The sequence below is a fragment of the Mycteria americana genome, chromosome 6, assembly GCF_035582795.1.
Source record: "Mycteria americana isolate JAX WOST 10 ecotype Jacksonville Zoo and Gardens chromosome 6, USCA_MyAme_1.0, whole genome shotgun sequence".
NCBI classification, from domain to species: Eukaryota; Metazoa; Chordata; class Aves; order Ciconiiformes; family Ciconiidae; genus Mycteria; species Mycteria americana.
The window spans coordinates 38,417,553-38,437,434 of NC_134370.1; the positions used below are offsets into that span (position 1 = coordinate 38,417,553).

A 19,882-nucleotide genomic window follows, 5' to 3' on the forward strand; every position below is an offset into this window, starting at 1 on the left:
CTAGGTTCACAAAACCCACAGGAATTCAGTATCTTGTGAGCTATATCTCCCTGTCAAGCTTGGTTTAAATCAGACAGCAACAGCAATAGCTGTGTGCAGGCTGGACCTCAAACCAACTTACTGAGTTGACGTACCCAAGCACCTGTTTGAAGGAAGCAACGCTGATCTGAGACGCAGCCCACGGGGGATGCGCCGTCACAATTGCCATTTAACAAGCTCACAGCTAGGAAAAAAGGGACTAAAATGAAGTCATGCAATGTGAGCAGAGGGATGCTCCCACTTGCCGTTCAGATCGGAGCCCACCACAATTAGTGCCTACCCTACAAGGCAGGGAACACAGTGGTTAGCAGGAGGGCTAGGATAACCTCCCTGCTATCCCAACCTTTCTCCACGGGCTCATTACTAGGAAACCTTATTTTTTTGAAGCCAGATCCCATGACCTCCCCTCTCCGCCCTGCCTGTGAAAGCAGAGCAGCTAGGCAGAGCCTTCACAGCCTCCTGGCACCACTCACTCAACCTTGAAATTGTACTGCAAGGCTTCTCCCCCTCTCATTTTCTATCTAACCACAGAACATTTCTCTATCCAACTATCCCCACGGTGTATCACTCCTCTCTCTGCTTTCCGTGGCCCTTCTGCTGTGAGAAGCGGGATTGCCGTTCGTCTCTAAATCTTTAAATAGATGATATATCACATGAAAAGCAGGTAAAATGCAGGCACGTGCAAAATCCTGTCCAACTAAGGTACTGAATTATCTCTGCTTGCCACGGACCACGTACTGCCGTGGACCCCAGGGTCTGCACGGACATCAGCTGCCTGACAACCAGCGTGTGCAATATAGTACCATCAGTTATTTCTTCACGCCTCCTTTTCCCCAGGAGTCTCCCACAAGGATCCCTTGATGTGCTTCCCCAAACTACCATCCTTTTTCCGTAAATAAAACCTGTGCAAAAGTGCAGGAGGGCTTTTTGCTCAGGAAGAAGCAGCCCATGCCCCCTGCTTTCACTTCTTGGGGGACATGGTGATTTTGTCCCCCCAGACTGCAAGCCCCTCGGGGATGGTGGTATCCTCCACCGCCCACAGCTTTCCAGCACCCCACATCGTGGTGTGGGTCAGGACGGCAGCACAAGAGAGGCAGCTCCCCCCTGTGCTACCCTCTCACCCGAGTTGCAGAATTAATTTGTAAAGTGGTCGCAGGATTTTCTTTTCGACCACCTGTGCTGTGGCTGATGGCGAGCTGTTTTTTCCGGTGTGAAATTAATTTCCAGGTCCATTTCACACAGAATTTTAAGGCCAATATTAGGATCACGCTGTTTGTTTAGGAATTTATGAGTGAAGGAGGCTGGAGAGGAATCTGAGCAAAGTTAAGGGATTGCTCGCTTTTTCTCCTTCTGTAGAAGAAAAGCACTGAAAGAGCAGCTGGTTTCTTTTTTTCCTTTAGAAATATAGAAGTACTGCGTTTCAAATTGCATCTTTATAAGGTGATAGTCCATATGGAGGGTAAAGCGAACGTGTTTAAAGATGGTGGGAAGGGCAGGAGCTGGGCACACATTTGTAGCATGTAGCCCAATTCATGCAGCACCCTTCATCGGGGATCTGCCAGCTCGTGTTTACAGGTGGGTCCAGCCGAGCTACCCCTGGCCCGGACATCCCCAGCTGGGTCAGGGTAACAGGGACTAGACAGCCAGAGCTGCAGCATGGTGATAACACGCAGCCAGAAGGATCAAGGTGTGAGCTCCAAAAAGCCTTGCGGGACCACCCCAAACAGACGTGGCTGAAGCCCTGAAGCTCTGCCCTTTGCAGACTCCAAAGCAGCCCGTTTGCAAAATGCATTGTCTTCCTTTGTAGCCCGAGTTGGAAGCGGGCGGGACATGTGCCCCGCTAAGGACACTGAGAGCGCCCAGTGGCCCCTGGCTGGGCTTGTTATATCCAGAAGGGGTTAATGAGGGTGAAAAAACCCTTCACACCAACTCTCTGAGCAGCTGGAGGTGCTTTTCACTGGCTTTTGAAACAGCCCTCGGTGTAATTTCCTACTGATGGGGAATGTTAGTAAATTCACAGAGTAGCAACGATTTGGTGATGATTGCGACAGGCAATCTTGAGCAAGAGCAGTTAGAGTGAGAGGGGCAGCTTCGGGAGCCCTGTCCTTTACTCCCCGGGGGATGACTACCCTGAGTCACTTCATGCCACGCACCAAAAGCATCTTTCTCTTAGCTTGGAGCCCTACCTTACCAGCCAGGTTTTTTCCCCGTTTTTCCTTTCCTCCTCAGCAGAGTAAAAGGTGCCATCTACAGGCACAGCATCCGCACGACAGCCCCTGGACCTCCCCGGCCCGGGCCGGGCTGGACTGGACGTGCCCTCCTGTCGCATGCCACCGTACCCTCGGCTGTGTCACCTTCCCTGCAGCGCGGCCTCCGAGCTGCGTGTCCGGGTTGCCCGCTTTTTGGGCTACCAGAGCGCTGGGCCAGGTAGAAGACGACCTCCCTCTTGGCCAGCTCTTGGCACCCCTGTCCGTAAACTTGATGGTAACCCAGGGGAGCAGCAGGACAAAACCACAAAGGAAGGTGATCTCCGTTTGCACAGCTGGGAGGGAAGGAGCAAAGGGTTTTTACGTTACACAAAGTAAATTCGGTCACACAGTTGCCTCAGGGGAAACCTGGAGCGCACCTATGCTGCTCGCCCAGTGACCCAACTTCCAGCCCCATGGATCTACCTGAGCTGCCCAGGCCCACGTCGTGCTCCTCTTCTGTGTTGCTCTGCTCTTCCAGTTGCCTGTCATTAAATCCATTTTGGCTGGGTTCACATGCTTGTAATTTAAGGAAGTAAGCCAGGAAAATAGGAAAAAGTACACCTAACACCTGATAAATTCTCCTCTATGTGACTACAGGACAGTGAGGGGGGACTCCTGACCAGCTGGAGTGAGGGTGCATGCAAGGGAACACGGGCTTGGTGTGAAGGTACCTGCACTTTGGCTGTGAAGAGCTGTTGCTGCTGTTTAAGGTAAAAAATGAGGCTAAGCAGGTCTCTGAGGTGATGCATTTAAAATGGGAGTCAGGTCCTCAAGATGAAGATCCAGTGGGCCAACCACACGTTGCTGTTGAAGCTCCCAAGGTTGGCCCAAGTAGAGGTGCAGGAGAGCTCTACCCACCTCGCCAAGCCGAGGGCTTGCCAGAGCGGCAGAGAAAAGGCGATGCCGAAGAGCAGAGCTAATGCCAGGCACACACACACTTGCTCCTCGTACACAGCCGCGAGCCTGCGGCTTGCTCCCGCTTTAAAGCCCCTTCTCAAACCCAAGCCTTCTGCTTCATATTAAAAGCATTTGTCAAAGCAGACGCTCCATCCTGTGCTGTTGGGTACCCGAAGCTGTGCAGCGCAGAGCGAGGCAGGGTTACAAAATCTGGAATCGAAGCTGAGCTGGGGAGGGGGTTGTGTGTGCACCCCATCCATCAGCAAGCAAGGATGGCAGAGGGAGCAGACCCGCCAGCTCTCTCAGCTTTGCCCAGCCTGCTACAGGCATGCTGGAGTTCGTGCTCAGCCAGCCCCAGATACTCTACCCCCCTGCCATGGCGTGATAAATTAGGAGGAAAACTTTCTCAGCTCAGTTTGTTCTCACAGTGCCGTCCAACAGAGCACAAGCCTGTCTAATCAGAAGCTACAGTCCTTCACCATCTGTTTAGAGCCTAATTACAAATGCAGAAAAATAATGTGCTTTACAATTGCACCAGTAAATGCTGTAAATGATTTAAATGCATGCATATGTTCCCTGCAGAATTCAGCATGCATCTGCGACTTCTCCTCACATTAGGCACACAAATCAAGGGAAAAAATACCCAGATCTGACGAACAGCATGTCCCTAGGATGGTGATTTTTATCCCTTTTTTTCCCCCTGCTGGAATGGCAAACAGGGCTTTTTTGTAACAATCCATTCAACAGCGTTTTCTTTGCTTCCATTTTAAAAACTGTTTATCACCGTTGTGTAAATATAGTACAAATTACTCCATAAAACATGTAAAAGGAGAACAGCAGCCAGGCAAGCCTGCAGCTGGCTGGCGAGGTTTCAAAGCTGAGTTTTTTTTCTCTGGGGCGCCCACGGAGGGGCAGGATCAGCTCGGCTCATCCGCTGCGGACCGCGGCCCTCCCCGAGCCCCTGCCGAAGACGACAACCGCCAGCGTTTCAAGCCCTCGGCTCGCGTGCCCCTCTTCAGGAGGATGCTCGCCGGAGGCATGCTGCAAAGCCACAGAGGTTGGCGAAGGAGAAAAAGGGCCGAGAGCTAAAATACCTTGAAACGGGTCTTTTCCGTGGCTGTGGAGGGCGAGGCAGCAGCGTTTTGGAGGGGCAGGGGTCAGAGAGCATCACCCCATCCGTGGGGGGGCGATGGCTCTCCGCGCACTGCCCGAGCCCACGGGGCCACGCGGAACAGGGCGCGGCCCGGAGACCCTGCTGCCCATACCAATGAAGCTGCCACAGGGCAGTAATTAGGAGTGAGGTCAGGCACGCTGGCCCCTGGCTGGCCATGGGGACTGCCAGAGCTCGTTAGGAGCTTTGTCAGGATGCCGGGGACAGGCACAGATGCAGACACGCAGGGATGCTCTGTGCTGCTGGGCGGAAGCTCTGCCGGGTGCCACATACCACCACCCTTGCAGCCCCTGCTCCCACAGTTGAGCCACCAAAAGCAATTTCACTTCAGCCGTGTAGGCTTTTGACTGTGCATCCCGGTGAAACACTGAAAGGATGAGTCCTGCCCCAAAACACATACAACGGAGCAGCCGAGAGGCAGCAGAGCTTCTTGTTGGTCACCACCAAGGTGATGCTGAAGGACAGCGAGGTTGTTTCCAAGATGCTTCCACCTCCCCAAGGGTCATAGTGCTGCGCCAAGCCTCTGCAATGCAAAGGCTGGTATCACAGATGGAGAGGCGGCAGCATTTCTACCCTGCGGGGCACTCCACCGAGTTGGGACAGGCTAAACAAGGCTTTGGAGATCAGAGAGAAAGAGGGACAGTCACTTGTGACTGATGGGAGATGAGTACCACCCCATAACAAAAGTTTCCTTTCCTCCTAGAGCGCATTTGTTTGCTTTAAAACCCTCAATACCTACACTTAAAGGCTCCAGCTCTGAAGCAGGAAGGAGCAGTTGGCACCACCAAGCTGAAAGAGAGAACAAAATAGGTCGGGCATAGGCTCGGTTACTCTCCTTTGAGCAGAAGCTGCAACAGATGTGTCTCCTCCGCTTTCTGCCCTTTCATCCAACCCCCTCCCGCTCCCCGCGCCCTCCCATCTTGCTGGCGTTGCTTTGCCAGTTCGCAGCTTTCATCTCCCCTCGGCCAGTTGGATTTAACACCAAAGGCCATTTCAGAAGCCAGCGTGGGACAGGCGCAGCATCCTGACCACGCCGGGCTGCCAGCCCTCCGCAGAGCTGGGGGAGCGCGGGGCTCTCCATCCTCCTGGCTGCTGTGCCAGCAACGCTGGCCCCGAGTGCTGGGCAAAGAGTGGCTTTGCCACTTGGCACCGAGCAGGGATTTGTGCACATCTTTGATTTAGTTTCACTTTGTGGGCCCACCTTCATGAATTTTGCAAGCGCCCGCATCGCTCGTTTTATGCCCGCTGGTGAGAGGAGGCCAAGCCCTGCAGAGAGCACGTGGTCCTTCCCCCGCCGGCCAGCTCACACCCCACGTCCCTCAGCTGAAAGATGGTGAAAACATTTACAACCCTGCTAGTCTCTCTTAAGCAGCTGAGGGGATGGTGTTAATTAAAGAGATACAAATCTGGCAACGCCATTTTGGACAGGCGAGGAAGACCCATGGATCCAGCTCAGCTCCCAGCCCTCAGGTGTCCCAGGTCCAAACAAAGACCTGGGGAGCCATGCTCTCTTGTAAAGCTCTTTGAGACCTAGAAGTGTTATCTCCTAAATACCATGAAGTAGGTTTTGACCCCTACAGCATTTCTGCTGGCTGTCCCACCTTGATGATGGTGCAGAGCAGGGAGCATGTGTCATTCCTGAACTGGAAAGTGGGGTCAATGGCTGCATTCCTTATCAAAGATACATTATTTAAAACCATCAAGAAATAAACCGTGGCTGCATTGCCACTAACACGTCTGAAAAACAGCTCCACGTGGCAGACACAGCATCCTTTGTTCTGCCTTGCAACCGCCGTTCCCCTCCTCATTCTGCATTTTCTTAGCTTGAGCTCTTCGATATGGCCTATGCAGAGCGTCAGATGCGACTTTGCCCAGGCAGTATATGGCAGTAATTACTTCCCTGCCGTCATATGCAACGCCCTATAAATTACCCATCCCCTTTTGCAGGGGGATCACCCACATGCTCATGGCTCAGGCTGCCTGTCAGCATCCATCCCTGTACCATGGCACTCCCACCAGCAGTCCCTGCTTTATACTCAGACCTCATTCTTGCCCAATTTGAACCTGTATTGATTTTTCCCATCATTTCTCTAACTTTCCTTAGCTGAATACCATCAAAGACAAAGGATAAATTCCCTTTTTGCCTGCTTCCCCTGCAGATGCAGCAAGTACACTCTCCCCACCTACGTGCAGGTAATTTGGAGATATTAAATTAGAATAACTGGGCTCTCAAAGCAATTCGCTTGAGGCTCCTTCACCCGGCCCTTGTCAGTGATTTCTCCAAGTTTACAATCCAAGCTGGGAGAGAAGGATGACCAGAAGGAAAAATGCAAACTAAAAGCACAGGCATCGGTGCATGTCCAGGAGAAATCACTTCAGACAGCAGCAGTTGGACAGTATCAAGAATTAACTTTATTAGCAATGGTACCGGATAATTAAGTTCTGTCTCAAGAGGTATTCAGTCTGTAACATGAGGGAGAGGATCAGCAGAGGTGTAAAGCAACCAGCAAATGAGCAGAATCCCATTACACCTGGGACCGGGGGAAAACGAGTTAAGGAGAGAAGACCACGCAGGAGGCTCTCGAGTGGGAAGCACTGAAGGCCACAAAGGGACATTTCGGTTGCCAACACGAGGATGGCTTAGGCTTTTCAGCCATGACCAACTTAGTGCATTACCCCAAGCAATGTGGAGGCAATGGGAGTGCTTGCCCTCATGAATGGCACCCAGCTGGCTGGCCAGCATCGCTACCTCAGCCCTTGGGCTGCCCTTCAAGCTGAGGTCGACCTTCACCTGGGTCAACGCTGGCCAAAGCGGTCTCTCGCCAAGCGTCGGGTGCCAAAGGGCTGCAAACCTACCGAAGCGAGAGGATTAAGAGCCCGCACGTGCAAAGTCGGGTTCCGTAAAGGTGCTCCTCGGTACCGCACACCCTGTGAATCTTCCACTCGTGTCTGGATTTTATGTTTAAATAAAAATCAGCCGCAAAGCAAAACTGTGTGTGTATTGCCAACGAGCCCAAATTAAACACTGGAAAGGATTTGTATAACAAAAACACCACCCACCAAGCCTACATTCCACCCCGTGGCAATAACCGCTGTCAATCCTGCTGCTCTCCCAGCAAAGCCAGGGCGGCCGTGGGTGGAAAGGCACCAGCCCTGCATCCTCCCTCTTGCTAACCACCACATCCAGCACAGCAGGGAGACAGGCTGGCAACCCAGACCAGCAGCTTCTCCACTACTCGGTCAAGCAGGAGATGCTGAGAGAGCATCCATTAATGACCCAGTCTTAAAGGAAGTATTTTCCATAGATAGCATCCCTGAGGTATCAGCTGTAATGCCAAGTCATGCCATTACATCCTTGCTTACCAGTTCACCTCTCCTAGACCATAAATCCACGCAATTTGAGTAAATAAATACAATAATTGTATTTAGTCCAGGCTGCATTTGCATATGGAATTTTAAGTGACTTTAAAAGCCGGTCCCCTTTGGGTGGGCCATCTTTTTGGGTGTCACAGTACCCCACCCCTCTGAAAGCATCTGGACACCATATGCCGCCTGTCTACCTAAATTAATCAGCTTTCTGCTGAGAACATCACATCAGAGCCTGTCTAATACCTCTCCCTGGCTTTTACAGACCTTTCTCAAGGCAGACTAAAGACACCTTAAAAACCTTAGGTTAGGACCACTGAGCATTTCGCTTTCCTTGGGATTCAGCTGCAGACAGGTAAGTTAGAGTCCACAACCGTCACACCGCGGTCACAGCAGGAGAAATGGTCTCAGGTTGGCCACGACACGCAGCCCCGGCACTAGTAGCACTGTGCTGGGAGGTGGATGATCCCTCAGTTCAATCTTATCTGGAAAAATTAAAGCAAGAAGTCCAAGTGGAGAGGTTTCCCTTATATATGCTTTTTTGTGGCATGAATGTATGAAGACCCCCTGAAACGGTGCCCTGCTCCCCGGCGTAGCTGCTATCTGCTCCCGAAGCTCACTTGAAGGTGCTCCAGGGCTCAAATCCCCTTTAGCTCACCACCACCATCACAGCTTGATGAAGGGGGGTCCCCCCGAGACCACCAAAACACTGCAGGGCTAAACTCGTAACAGTGAGGCAGCAAAACCCGAGGTGCCATCAAAAGCCCCGGTTTCAGTTTAAAACCAGCGTGGTGGCAGCAGCAAGCCACCCTTGCCCACTGGCACTGGGGTTAGGGACAGTTTTCCCTCTGCCCCTGGTGCTTCCCTGAGCTCCCTGGGGAGGATGAGGCTTTTTTGGTCTGTTTGCTCTGGTTGAGCCAGGGAGTGACAAATGTCCGACGGGACCTCCCAAGCACAGGGGACACCCCTTCCCAGAAGGAGGACTTTCCCCCTGCATGCAACCCGCCCCCCCTCCCCACCCCAGACAGGCAGCCTGTCCTAAAATGGTGGCGTGCCTGGCTTTTTGGGGAAAAAAAACCCTTAAATATGCAACAGCAGCACTGCAAACCAAGGGCATCCCCCCCTGGCTGCTCCTCTACATGAGGTGGACAACAAGAACAGAGCAGGCGGACCCCACAGCCAGCCCCAGCATGAGGTAAAATGTCATCACCACCCCCGCCGCCTCGGCCAGCTCTTTTGGCACGATCTTGGGGCCATAGACAATGACCAGCGTCCCCAGGTAGCCGTTGCTCAGCCCCAGCAGCGCCGTGAAGACCACCGGGTAGATGTCTCGGTTGAAGACCACCGTCCGGATGTGAGCCCGGGGTTGGTAGTTGCTGAGGATGAAGAGAGGGAGGAAGATGGTCCTGAGGAGGACAAGGGCGGGCAGCAGCTTGCTCTTGGGGCCGGGAGCCTGGATCCAGGCTGTGATCTGCCTCCCGCACCAGTCGGCAAAGTTGTAAAGGAGGAAACTGGTGAGCGGCGCAAAGTACTTGGTGCTCCACGGGCTTCCTGAGGACTTGCTGACCGACTCGATGTTGGAGGAGAGAGAAGGGAAGATGACGATAGAGATGAAGAAGACATAGAAGAGGCAGAAGCCGAGGAGGGCGGTCTTCTGCAGGATGGGGCGGAGTGGAGGGATGCCGGTGCCTTTTGCAAGGAAGGAGGTATTTGTGGTGCCTCCTGGCTCTGCCTCATCCTCCGCGGAGCTGTCGGGTGGCACGGTGGACAAAGCTGGGCTCTCCTTCTGGCTGTTCATGTAATACCTGGAAAAAGAGGAGGGAGATTATTAGCCAAGTGGGGTCATAACCCAAACTAAGATTTGGAGAGAGAGCAGGAGAAGTTGGCAACGCAGGGACGTCTGCTGGACCCAGTGAAGGTGGTTGCAGCGACCCTATCGCACCTCCAGCTCCCACCTCGTATGGCGAGGTGACCCTCAGGGACCCACCACTCCTCTTCCCCACCATGGGGATCCCTTTACACCCTCGGTGGTTCACAGGGGGCCCTACTGCATGCAGGCATTTGGGGGGCCAGGTGGTTTCGGGGGTTGCAAGCACCAACAAGACCAATGGGTCATACACATCAGTGCCTGACATTGCAGATATGGACACCCTACAGGGACCCATCTAGCTGCCTCCTTCCAGATCACAGCTCTCCGCTGACTTCATGCATTTTAGAAGCCCCTGCATCAGCACCCCTCTCCCCCCAGGGGAGGCTTGCCAGAAACTCAGCACGTGCTGGGGCAGGCGCCCAGTTTCGGTCTGTGGTTTCGGTCAAATGGGGAAGTGTGGCTGGTGGCGGCACAGTGCTGGAGCCGGAGCGCGGGGTGCTGGGTGGGATGCCGGGGGGTGATGGGGCAGGGACTGGCACAGCAAGCACCTCATGGGCCCCCCAGAAAGCCTGCTCAGCATCGACAGTAACAAACCCTCCCGACCCGTGCTTGTGGGATGCCCACGGCAGGCTGGTGCACACACCTGGAGTACTCCAGCCTGGGGAGGAGGAGGTACACCATGATGCAGATGACGATGAAGATGTCGGCGGTGAGGAAGTAGGCCAGGGCGCTGTCCGTAACGTCGGCTGCTGCCGCCAGGTCTATTACGGAGGCGACGGCGCTGATCGTGCCGCCCATAGCCTGACCTGCGTGAGGGACCAGAGAGTCAGAGCTCAGTGCCCGGGGCACAGTTGAGGGACATTGAGGTGGCAGAGCGCAACCCACAGCACCTCCAGCAAGGAGGACTTTGATAGAGAGGGGGAACCCAGAAACAGCAGCATCCTCTTATTAATAGCTCCTGGTGTGCACAAACCCCCCAGGGGAAGCAGCTCACCCCCCTGCCCCACACACTGGTCCCCAAACCCAGCTCAGGGTGCAGCCGCACACACCACCTCATCTCCATTTCCATGCCTTGCTGCAACGCAGCTATTTGTGGGGCTGCATCACAGCCCAGGTCCCATCCTGCATCCATTCCAACACAGCTGCAGCACTGCACAAGGGTCAGGATGGGACCCGACCCGCTGGGCTTGCATGTGCCAAGTCCTGCAGAGAAGGTCCAAACCCTGCCCAAAGCCTAAACCTGGCTTTCCACTGGCACACATATAACCGCCTCTCTTCTGCACTCCCCTAGACAGGACTACAAGCCACCAGCAACAGGTATGCTGTCTCAGGGATGCGGTTATTTCCCCCACTGGGCTAAACTCATTAAAACACTCCTGTCTCAGCCCCGGGATAAAATTCTCCATATTGATTTTTTTTCCCCTTCCCCTCTTGGTTTGTCATCCGTTCCACAGCACATTTATAACGTTATCAAACCTCCAGGGAGCTCATCACTCATGACTCCCAACGCCCCTCATCACTCATGGAAATGCATGGAAATGCTGAACAGAAAGGAGGAGACAATGCAAAGTTGAAGATTCCTCCAGCTGCAAAGGGAGGAGCTGAGGGACGTATCTCCTTCCCCTCCTTCTCCCTGCACAGAACAAATAACCAGGTCAAGCCATCGTGCTGGCTGGAGCTGCTCTGCAGGGTGTTCACCCCCTGGGCAGGGACGGTGAAGGACTGCCGCTCTCCTCGTCTCTGCTGAGCCCTCAGCACTTTGGTTTATGGATATTTACACAAACGACAGCACTGGCTCATGTGACCGAGCATGTTTCTCCTTCAGCAACTTCCCTTTATCTTTAAGGCAAAGTCAAGTTTCTAAAATAAACCCCATGTGATGAAATGCCAGATGCAGGAAAGAAAACCAACCACAGAAAACCCAAGAGCATGATCCCACCAGGACGGTGCGGCTGAGGGACACCAACCCGAGATCAGCGCCTGCAAGTTCTTCATGGGGAAGCAGCTGCTCAGGCCGAAGATGCTGCTGGTGAAGATGGTTGAGGCGCTGCTGACGATGACCACACAGCCAATGGTGAGGGCAAAGAAGCAGGTGGTCCAGGCGGAGGTGTCAACCTTCACCAGCACCGTGATCACCAGGAAGACAGCCAGCATGACGAGGAGGGAGGACAGGATCCGGACACTGGCGGGCACCCTGCGGACAAGGGGAAGGAGAGACTTCTGTGTTTAAAACTATAACGTGAAGGCACGACGCAGAGGACACCAACTCCTCTGCTTGTGAGAAGGATCAAAGAAAATAAAGAAAGGTGGAGGAGATGAGGAATAAAAAGTACTGCTTTTTCTCAGAAGCCTTTAGATGTTAACTGTGTGATTTCCACTTCTGCCATCAGCAGGACTAAGTCTATCAGCCCAACTGATACCCATTTGGTAAATAGGTATCAGTTGGGTATCATTTGGGTATCAATACCCAAATGGTAAATACCCATTTCTCCCAGAAATCAAGAGCTATCCCCATCGCTGGCTAGAATGACGTACAGCAGCAGCGATAAAGCCTTCCTGGGGAACACGGCAGGCTGGGTGAAAGCAATCCCAGGCATGTCACTACAAGCAAATTAGTTGCTTGAGCACGGAGGTTGCTTATTACCCAGCTGGGAGACTGGGGCTGGCCTGGGGGCAGGACGAAGGGGGCAAAGGAGAGACGTGGGGAGCTGGAACGGCAGCCAGGATCTAGAGATTAAGCACACAAACACATTCCTCTTCACCTGCAAACATGCGGGAGTTTGATCTGGGATAAGGAATGGTACAAATGAGGGGAAGCAGCTATTTTAGATTTATGTCAAGCTTGCAACAGGGCACAGATAGTCCATTTCTTAACCCAGTTCAGCGGCTGGTAGGACTAGAGCAAGGCGTTACTCCTGCCTGGATAAGCCCAGCTCTTGTCAGTCAGCCAGTCCCCTGGTGACAGCGATGGCATTTTTACGAGGAAAGACAGTTTGCCAAGCAATTAACCAAGGAATTTATTAGGAATTTATTTACAGCGGTGCAACTCCAGGCATGGGTGCTGCTGGCAGGGAGCAGGGTGCTTCACCCCGCTTCATCGCAGCCGGCTGCGATTCAGGCAGGGACAGACAAGGGGATTTTGGCCGCACGGGGAGGCTGCGCTCATGATTCCCTGTGTGCCCCATGGCTTCCCCCCAAGGGAAGGGAAGGCTGAGCTGGGAGCCACAGCTGAAGCTGGAGAAAGGCAGGAGCGACACGGGCAAAGCCGGGGAGAGCCGCGGCTAATGGACCCAGGAACGGAGCAGCACTTACTTGTTGACGAGCAAGAAGTTTCCTATCAGGCACAGCACTGAGGGCACGGTCGAAGCAATGGAGATGTAACTCTCAAAAAAGTCCTGCCAGGAAGGAGAAAGAAAAAAAAAAAAAAAAAAAAAAGAAAAAAGGTAGGGGGGGAACAACACATGAATTTCAGGTCCTACATACGGCACGATACAACACGCGTAGGGAGTTGTGATGTAGGTGTCCACCTCATTGCATCGTAGCACGTGTTGCAAAGCTGCTCAGGATGATGGGCAAAGGGAACGGGCGATGGAAACCATCCTGGGGCTGTCCCATCCTGCAACAGGCCTGGGATATTTCAGGAAATTAGGGACAGAAATTCAGAAGCAAAAATGGTGAAGGAAATACCTGCCTTACTGCTGCGCTGGCCCTGTGGGGCAGCGACCAAAATAAGGAGGTCTGAATTTCTCTGGCTGGCTCCGGTGGCCTGGACAAACCCCCTGAACATCTTACCCTACTTGGGCTCCATGAGGGCTGGTTTTCATAAACTGGGACACAAAAGCATTAATATTATTAGCTAACTGCCTCAAAAGCCCAACCTGCGCATCCCTCTCCACCCGGAGCGACGAGGACACCACGCCTGAGAACGTGCTCGAGCAAAAGCAGCGCGGGTGGGGACACAGGGACATTATTTTCCCTCCCGGTCTCCTTCTCTGCGCACACGAAACTCATTGAGAAACTATATTGAGACTCAACACACATTTACTCCGGGAACTCGTATATCATCCGAGCAAGTCGGCTGCAGCATCAGTCAATATTCACCAGCCCGCCTCACACAGAGGTCAGGCTGGGCACGCAGAAAGCAATAACCACAGCAGAGAGAGAGATATTTCTCTGCCAAGATTGCAGCCAAACGCTTACATTTTCAATCCATTTTATGTATTATGTTGTTAAAGCATGTCTGCTCCATCTCCTCCCCTCGAGGTGCTTAATCCTCTGTTTTTTCTGTGGGAATCTCAGCCAGCAGGTAGGACGACGCTCACAAAGAGGATGACCTACATATCAACCCCCATCGTGATGGACTTTCATTTTCTGCAGTTACCTAGCTACAGAGACGGGGCCATGTCATGTCCGAGAGCGAGAAGGCACTTGGCACGTTTTCTCTGCACTTTTCTTTTTTTTGCAGCTTTGCATCATAGTCTTTTAATCAGTTTACAAGCATGTTCATTTATTCTTCCCTATCAGGAGCTTTACTGTAAGCGACGGAAAAATCTAATAATCACTCCTAGAGGGTCCATATAGATGGAGACATAAATGCCTGCACTTAGATCGGCTTGGCGAAGCAGGAAGCTCAAAGCTCTACGGCCACGTGATGAATTATAGGAGAAAAGACAAAGCAAAATGCAAAGTTGGCTGCTAAAACTAAAGCTTATTTATCAACCTACTTAAAACAAACCCCCAAACCAACCCAGGGATATTTAATATACTTCAAAGTTAATTTTATTTTTCTTTTGGGGGGTGGAGAGGAAGACTTTATAATGCTTTCCACCAAGCAGAAGTATATCCACACTTGCAGTAATCCAGCAGAGATGCTTCATTACAAGCACCCCAGGGAAATATTCATTTGCTCCCAACAAACGTGCACACATCAGCGGTGGGAAGAGAACTGGGGAAAGTATTTAAGAAACTGAGGAGCCTGCACTGCACTAGGAAATTTTACCATGCTTTACCCACGGCCAAACCCTGCTGGAAAAGAAAAGCCGAGTAGAAGGGTTTCAATTGCTGTTGTTCCTGTGAAAAAGGAAAGCCCTCATGTCACATTTTTAATGCAGCAGCAGAATGGCGAGTTGCAAATTTAATCCATGCCCGGATCAAGGGAAAAATATCAGGCTCCAATACTCATCTCACCTCTTTGCTCCTGCTCATTAGGTGTTAATCCAGCTTAGATGGTAACTCTTCTGCCCAAGTGGGTATTCACACCCATCACAGACATGCTTTCAGAGCAAATTTTTGGCTATGCAACATATACCTAGTTCTTCCCCCTTTCTGCTGAGCGCTCCCTGACCAGCCGTCTCATCTCCTCCGGGCATCCCTTGCTTGCAAGGGCCGAACTCCCCATCGCTGACGTGGTTTTAGATGAGAAACGCAGGCACTGAAAGACTGTCACCCCTTTCCTTGCTAATAATAAATAATAATAATAATCCACAAAGCAAACCCAACACCTTCCTCCCACCTCTGCCTCTCGCAGGGGAAGGTGTCATCCCTCAGCCATGGAGCTGAGGTGTGTAATGGAGGTGTTTGACCCTGTATGAACTACAGCATCTTCAAACACGCTGCCATGGTGCACAACGCACACTTAAAAAAAAACTTTAAAAATACCTTAAAAAAACCCAAACAAAAACAAAGCATCACGGTGGCAAATTAGTCACTGGCATCAGCCGGCGCCGCCCAGAGTTGCCGAGATGCTGTGGCAAAGGAGTTTTTATTCCGCTCCAGCCTGGACTCGGCATCTGGGCTCCTGCTGGGCTGGAAAAGCAATCCAGGCCCACAGCGGCGGCTGAAGGCACCGGAGCATTACCTGGAGCACGGGGCATGGAATCAGCAGCAGCGAGCAGGCTGGAGCCAAGAGCAGGCTGCCAGTCGCAGGTGCATCTTTCCGCAGTTGAGCTCTGTTTGCAGGTAAGCCCTCCCGCCACAGCGCCATGGCTCGCCATCCCAGGGCGGAAACGGGGCCGACCGGTTTATTTTTGATGAGACTCAACTGCCGTGGAAAAGCCAAGTTGCTTTTCACCAGAGGAAGTAAAAAGCATTGTGCCACGGCCATACAGAAAGTGGAAAAACATCTTTTCAACAAAGTAATGGCTGTATTCCTATACAGCTGTGCAAGTGTTTTTAGGAAGAAGACACCCGGTGATACTTACTCTACTTGAAAACAGCTTTTCAAGAACTGCCTTGGATAAGCATGACGTAAAAGCAATGAAGAGTGGGTGGGATGCAGGGAACATGGGAGGACATCATGCCACGCGGTGGCGGAGCACCCTTCGCCCCTCTCTGAGCACCCTTGCTAGCAGAGGGGCACCTGTTTGTGATCTCTGGGCACCACAGGGGCTTGGTCTCCACCAGTTTAATGCACCCAGAACTCGGTTTACACCAGCACCTGGTTCAGCATCCTGGTACAAGCACCGTTGGTGACACTCCGCTTCCTCCCCATCAAAGACACAGCTGGCTTAACAACTATGAAAATTAACGCAGCTGTGGGTGCCGCACTGGTGTGAGAAATCATAAAGAAAACATGAGTGTCACACCTGGCTCTGTGTTTATACAAAAATAAAATGTGCCCAAACCACTTCAACAAGCCTGGCAACAGGAGGAGGTCGGGACGCAGCCTCATCACACCAACACTTCTTCCAGCCACAAAGAAAATGGCATTGCTTTGTCAGGGGGGCACAGGGAAATAATCCTGCTGTGGCAGGAGGAGCAAGAGAAGGCGGCTTTTTTGGGGAGAAAAAGAGAGGCCATCAAGCCTGCCACCCCAAGGCTGGCTCATCAATCGCCCCATGACAAGCTCCTCGTCCCATATGCCAAAAGCCAGATGTTTATCGCTGCAAGGAGATACTCCGGTCACACCTGCCAGATCTTGAAGGAAAAGCAGTAAAGCATCCGGGGGGGCTCGAGACTATCACAAGCCACGTGCTATCACAAGCCCACAGGGAGCTGCGGCCGAGTCCGGCTGGAAAAGTACAGAGCCCTGCAGGGCTCAGGGGCTCACCAAGCATGAAGTACAAAAAAAAAAAAAAATAACCAACACAAACAGATTTTTACCTTGCACCATAGAAATTGTCCTATGAAAGGGAGCCTTGCTTATGGGGCAGGTTAAGCCAAATTTTTTAAATGCACCTTAAACCTTAGCACTTCAAATACAGGTAAAAGACAGACCTCAAAGTGCCACGCCTTTCAGTTTTAAGCATCTTTCTTGCTACTATTTGTGCTCCCCAAATAAACCGCTACCCAGGTTTGCGGCAGGCAAAACCCCAGAGGACATTCACTCACCTTTTGGGGAAGTGGAGGGGAAAAAGAGCAAGTAAGGAAGGAAAGCAGCTTTTTTTCTGCCTTTAAAGTAGCACACTCACCCGCAGATCGGACGCTGCCTGTCCTGCCGGGCCTGCCTGACCCGAGCAGTTTTGCAGCTTGTACATCCAGTAGTGCTTCGCCGTGATGAAAAAATTCCAGGGCAGCAGGGACCCAATGCCCAGAAGGAAAAAAATAAGGTAGGCCCCATGTAAGCGGTCACTTGGCTTTTGCTGGCTGCATCTGCTCACCGAGGGCTCCTCAATCAGGGGCTCCTCATCCAGGGGAAAGCTGCGGGCTGCCGGGTGCATGGTGCTGGCATGCTGCAAAAAACAACCACCAAAAAAGATATTATCACGTGAAGGGTGCAAACCGTTGTTCGCAAGCCACTGTGCGTGGCTCCCTCCTCCTTTGGCCTGCGATCACCCAGTGAATGCCAGATGAGTGAGCTGAACCGGCTTGGCACAGGGACAGCTGGCTCCCCGGAAAGCGTGGGAGAGGGGACCCGAGACACGGCGGGGATGTTTCCGTCCATAACTAATAATTAACCCATCCCCTTGGCCTTGCGAAAGCAGGAATCCTCAGCACGTACAAGGCTCCAAAAAAAATTAACAGCTTGTAAACTAACAACGCCATCAGGTTTTGCAGAGCGACCTATAAACTAGCATAACACCAGCGGGCTTTCTAAAACGACTTGTAAACTAATGCACCACCACCAGGCTTTGCAGACCGGCTTGTAAACTAATAGAACACCATCAAGGCTTTGCAAAAATGACTCATAAACTACCATAACACCATCGGGCTTTGGGCAAGGACTTGTAAACTAACGCAACACCAGCAGGCTTCGCGAAGCCAGTGTAAACTAACGCGGCTTTGCTAAACGACTACAGCACCGTCAGGCTTTGCAAAGCGGCTTGTAAACTCCTGCCCGGTGGCCCCGGCGGAAGGGCCGAGCCAAGTGCAGGGGGAAATGCCGGAACTCAGGGATTTGGCAAAAAGCGTTCCATTTCAGGAGCGGGAAGCGCCGCATCCCTCCCGCCCCCCGCGCCCGCGCCCCCCGCCGCAGCACTTACTGGGGCACCGCACGGCCCCGCCGCCTCCTTCCCCGCCGGGCCGGGCCGGGCCGCCCCGCTCCGCCCGGCTCCGCTCCGCTCCGCTCCGCCCCGGCGGGGGTGGCTCCGGCCCGGCCCCGGCCCCGGCCCCGGCCCGGCCCCGCGGGCGGTGCTGCGCGGGCGGAAGGGAGGCGAGGGGCGGTGCAGCCCGGCGGCACCCGGGCACGGCCTGGGCCCTGCTCCCCGGCCTCCAGCAAATCTCTCCCCTGCTCCCCCCCCCCCGTTTTTTTAACTATTAACTCCATCTGTCCCCAGCTGACCTCTTGCAGATGCACCGCAAGCAGCACCGGGGACCCCACGGTTTTAAATAAGCAGCGCTCTCTTACAATCAGTGTTACTCACGGCCTGGCTTACCGTGCGGGGATGATAAAAGCTTTCCCCCAGGCTTGGTTTTTGGTGGAATTCATCGAGGGGCGAGCGCATCATCCACTACTGAGGTTGTGAGGGCTGAGAATGGGGAGCATCAGAAGATGCTCTTGAGGCAGATCCAGATCCCTCTGGAGGGTGAGGGACCCCTTACCAGAGCTGGGACACGAGCTCCTCCTTTACTCGCTTCACTTCCTGCAATGCCCCATTAGGATGAATTTCACTGTAAAGTCCTCAATTTTTTCCAAACTACACTTTCACAGTCACCCTGAGGGCACCGTGGGACTATGAAGGAAAACATCGTTAGCCTTCTTCCTCTCCCCCACTCTTCTTCCCTTTTTCCTTCCCCAAGATGGGTACGGCTCCTTGGCACATGGGCAGCCACACGGGAAAATGATAAACTGGTGGGGCCCCAGCTTTTCTGTAACCCCACTACAATCAGACATGCTTTGCCAATTTGTTTGCACTTGTGTTGGCAATTAGTAGAGTTTTACATCTTACGTTTCCTGTTGCCAGCTGTTTGCCTTTAGCCTTCCCCATCTCCATAGCTAAGATAATTATAACCAACCTGGATCTCTTCCTTGCTTTTTCCTCCATTGCATGTATATGCAGCCTTTCTTCATCAAAGCAAAATAGTCTCCATTTTTTGCAGAAGGCCCCGAGATGGTCTAGTCTGTATTTTTTTGGATTTGTCTGGATTTGTCTGCCTCGGGGACAAATGCAGACGGACCCAGATACCTCATCTCCCGGCAGCACCAGCACACACACAGCCGGCCACCGCCTGGGAACCGGGGCCAGCCACCACACATCTCCAGCCTCTCTGAGCCTTCGAGGAGAGCAGATCAGATGGCATTGGCCACCCAGATGTCAAAATAGCCCAAGACACATGCACATATCTTTTTTTTCCTCTTTCATGAGCAAACAAGCAGAAGCACGTGACCAACCCACCGGCGATGTGCTGAAATTGAAAGGCTTTAGAGGAGCACATGCGTTTCTCTCCAGAGGTTTCTCCGTGGGATTTTCATCCACATTGACATGCCAGGCTGGGGCATCAGCTCAGAGGGATTTGCCTGATATTTCTGACCTGCTGCCATCTATCATGTCAAAAAAAACACTGCTGGAGAAGAGCCTCAGATCACATCAGCACAAGGGACCATGACAGCCGAGCAGGGGAAACAAAGCCAGTCCACGCTTAACCGAAGCTGTGACGGCCCCTCGAGACAATATTACCCACACTCGAGAGACCCTCCGTAACGCAGACCCCCACATGGGCTTGGAGCAGATTTTAGGGACGCCCCTATGCTCAAAGTGGGGTTTGGCTGCTTCACTTCCACCCCAACCCCACATACAGGGCCAGCACTGATTTGAAAGCAAGGCGAGCTGTGCCGGAGCAGAGAGCGTTTCATGGTTATCCCAAAGGAATACCAGGCATCTCATGGCGCTGCTTGCTGTCGCCGCACTGGAG

At 52.8% G+C, this 19,882-nt stretch overlaps 1 protein-coding gene across 1 annotated transcript; it reads right to left on the minus strand.

Annotated features, from left to right (window-relative positions):
- Positions 1-6,751: 6,751 nt before the first annotated feature.
- Positions 6,752-18,111, minus strand: SLC29A3 (solute carrier family 29 member 3). Its single transcript, XM_075505379.1, has 6 exons — positions 18,013-18,111; positions 17,002-17,262; positions 12,905-12,987; positions 11,560-11,786; positions 10,236-10,398; positions 6,752-9,527 (listed from the first exon to the last, which is right to left on the minus strand). Exons 2-6 carry the CDS (start codon positions 17,248-17,250, stop codon positions 8,858-8,860), a joined length of 1,392 nt encoding a protein of 463 aa, XP_075361494.1. The 5' UTR covers positions 17,251-17,262; positions 18,013-18,111; the 3' UTR covers positions 6,752-8,857.
- Positions 18,112-19,882: the final 1,771 nt, after the last annotated feature.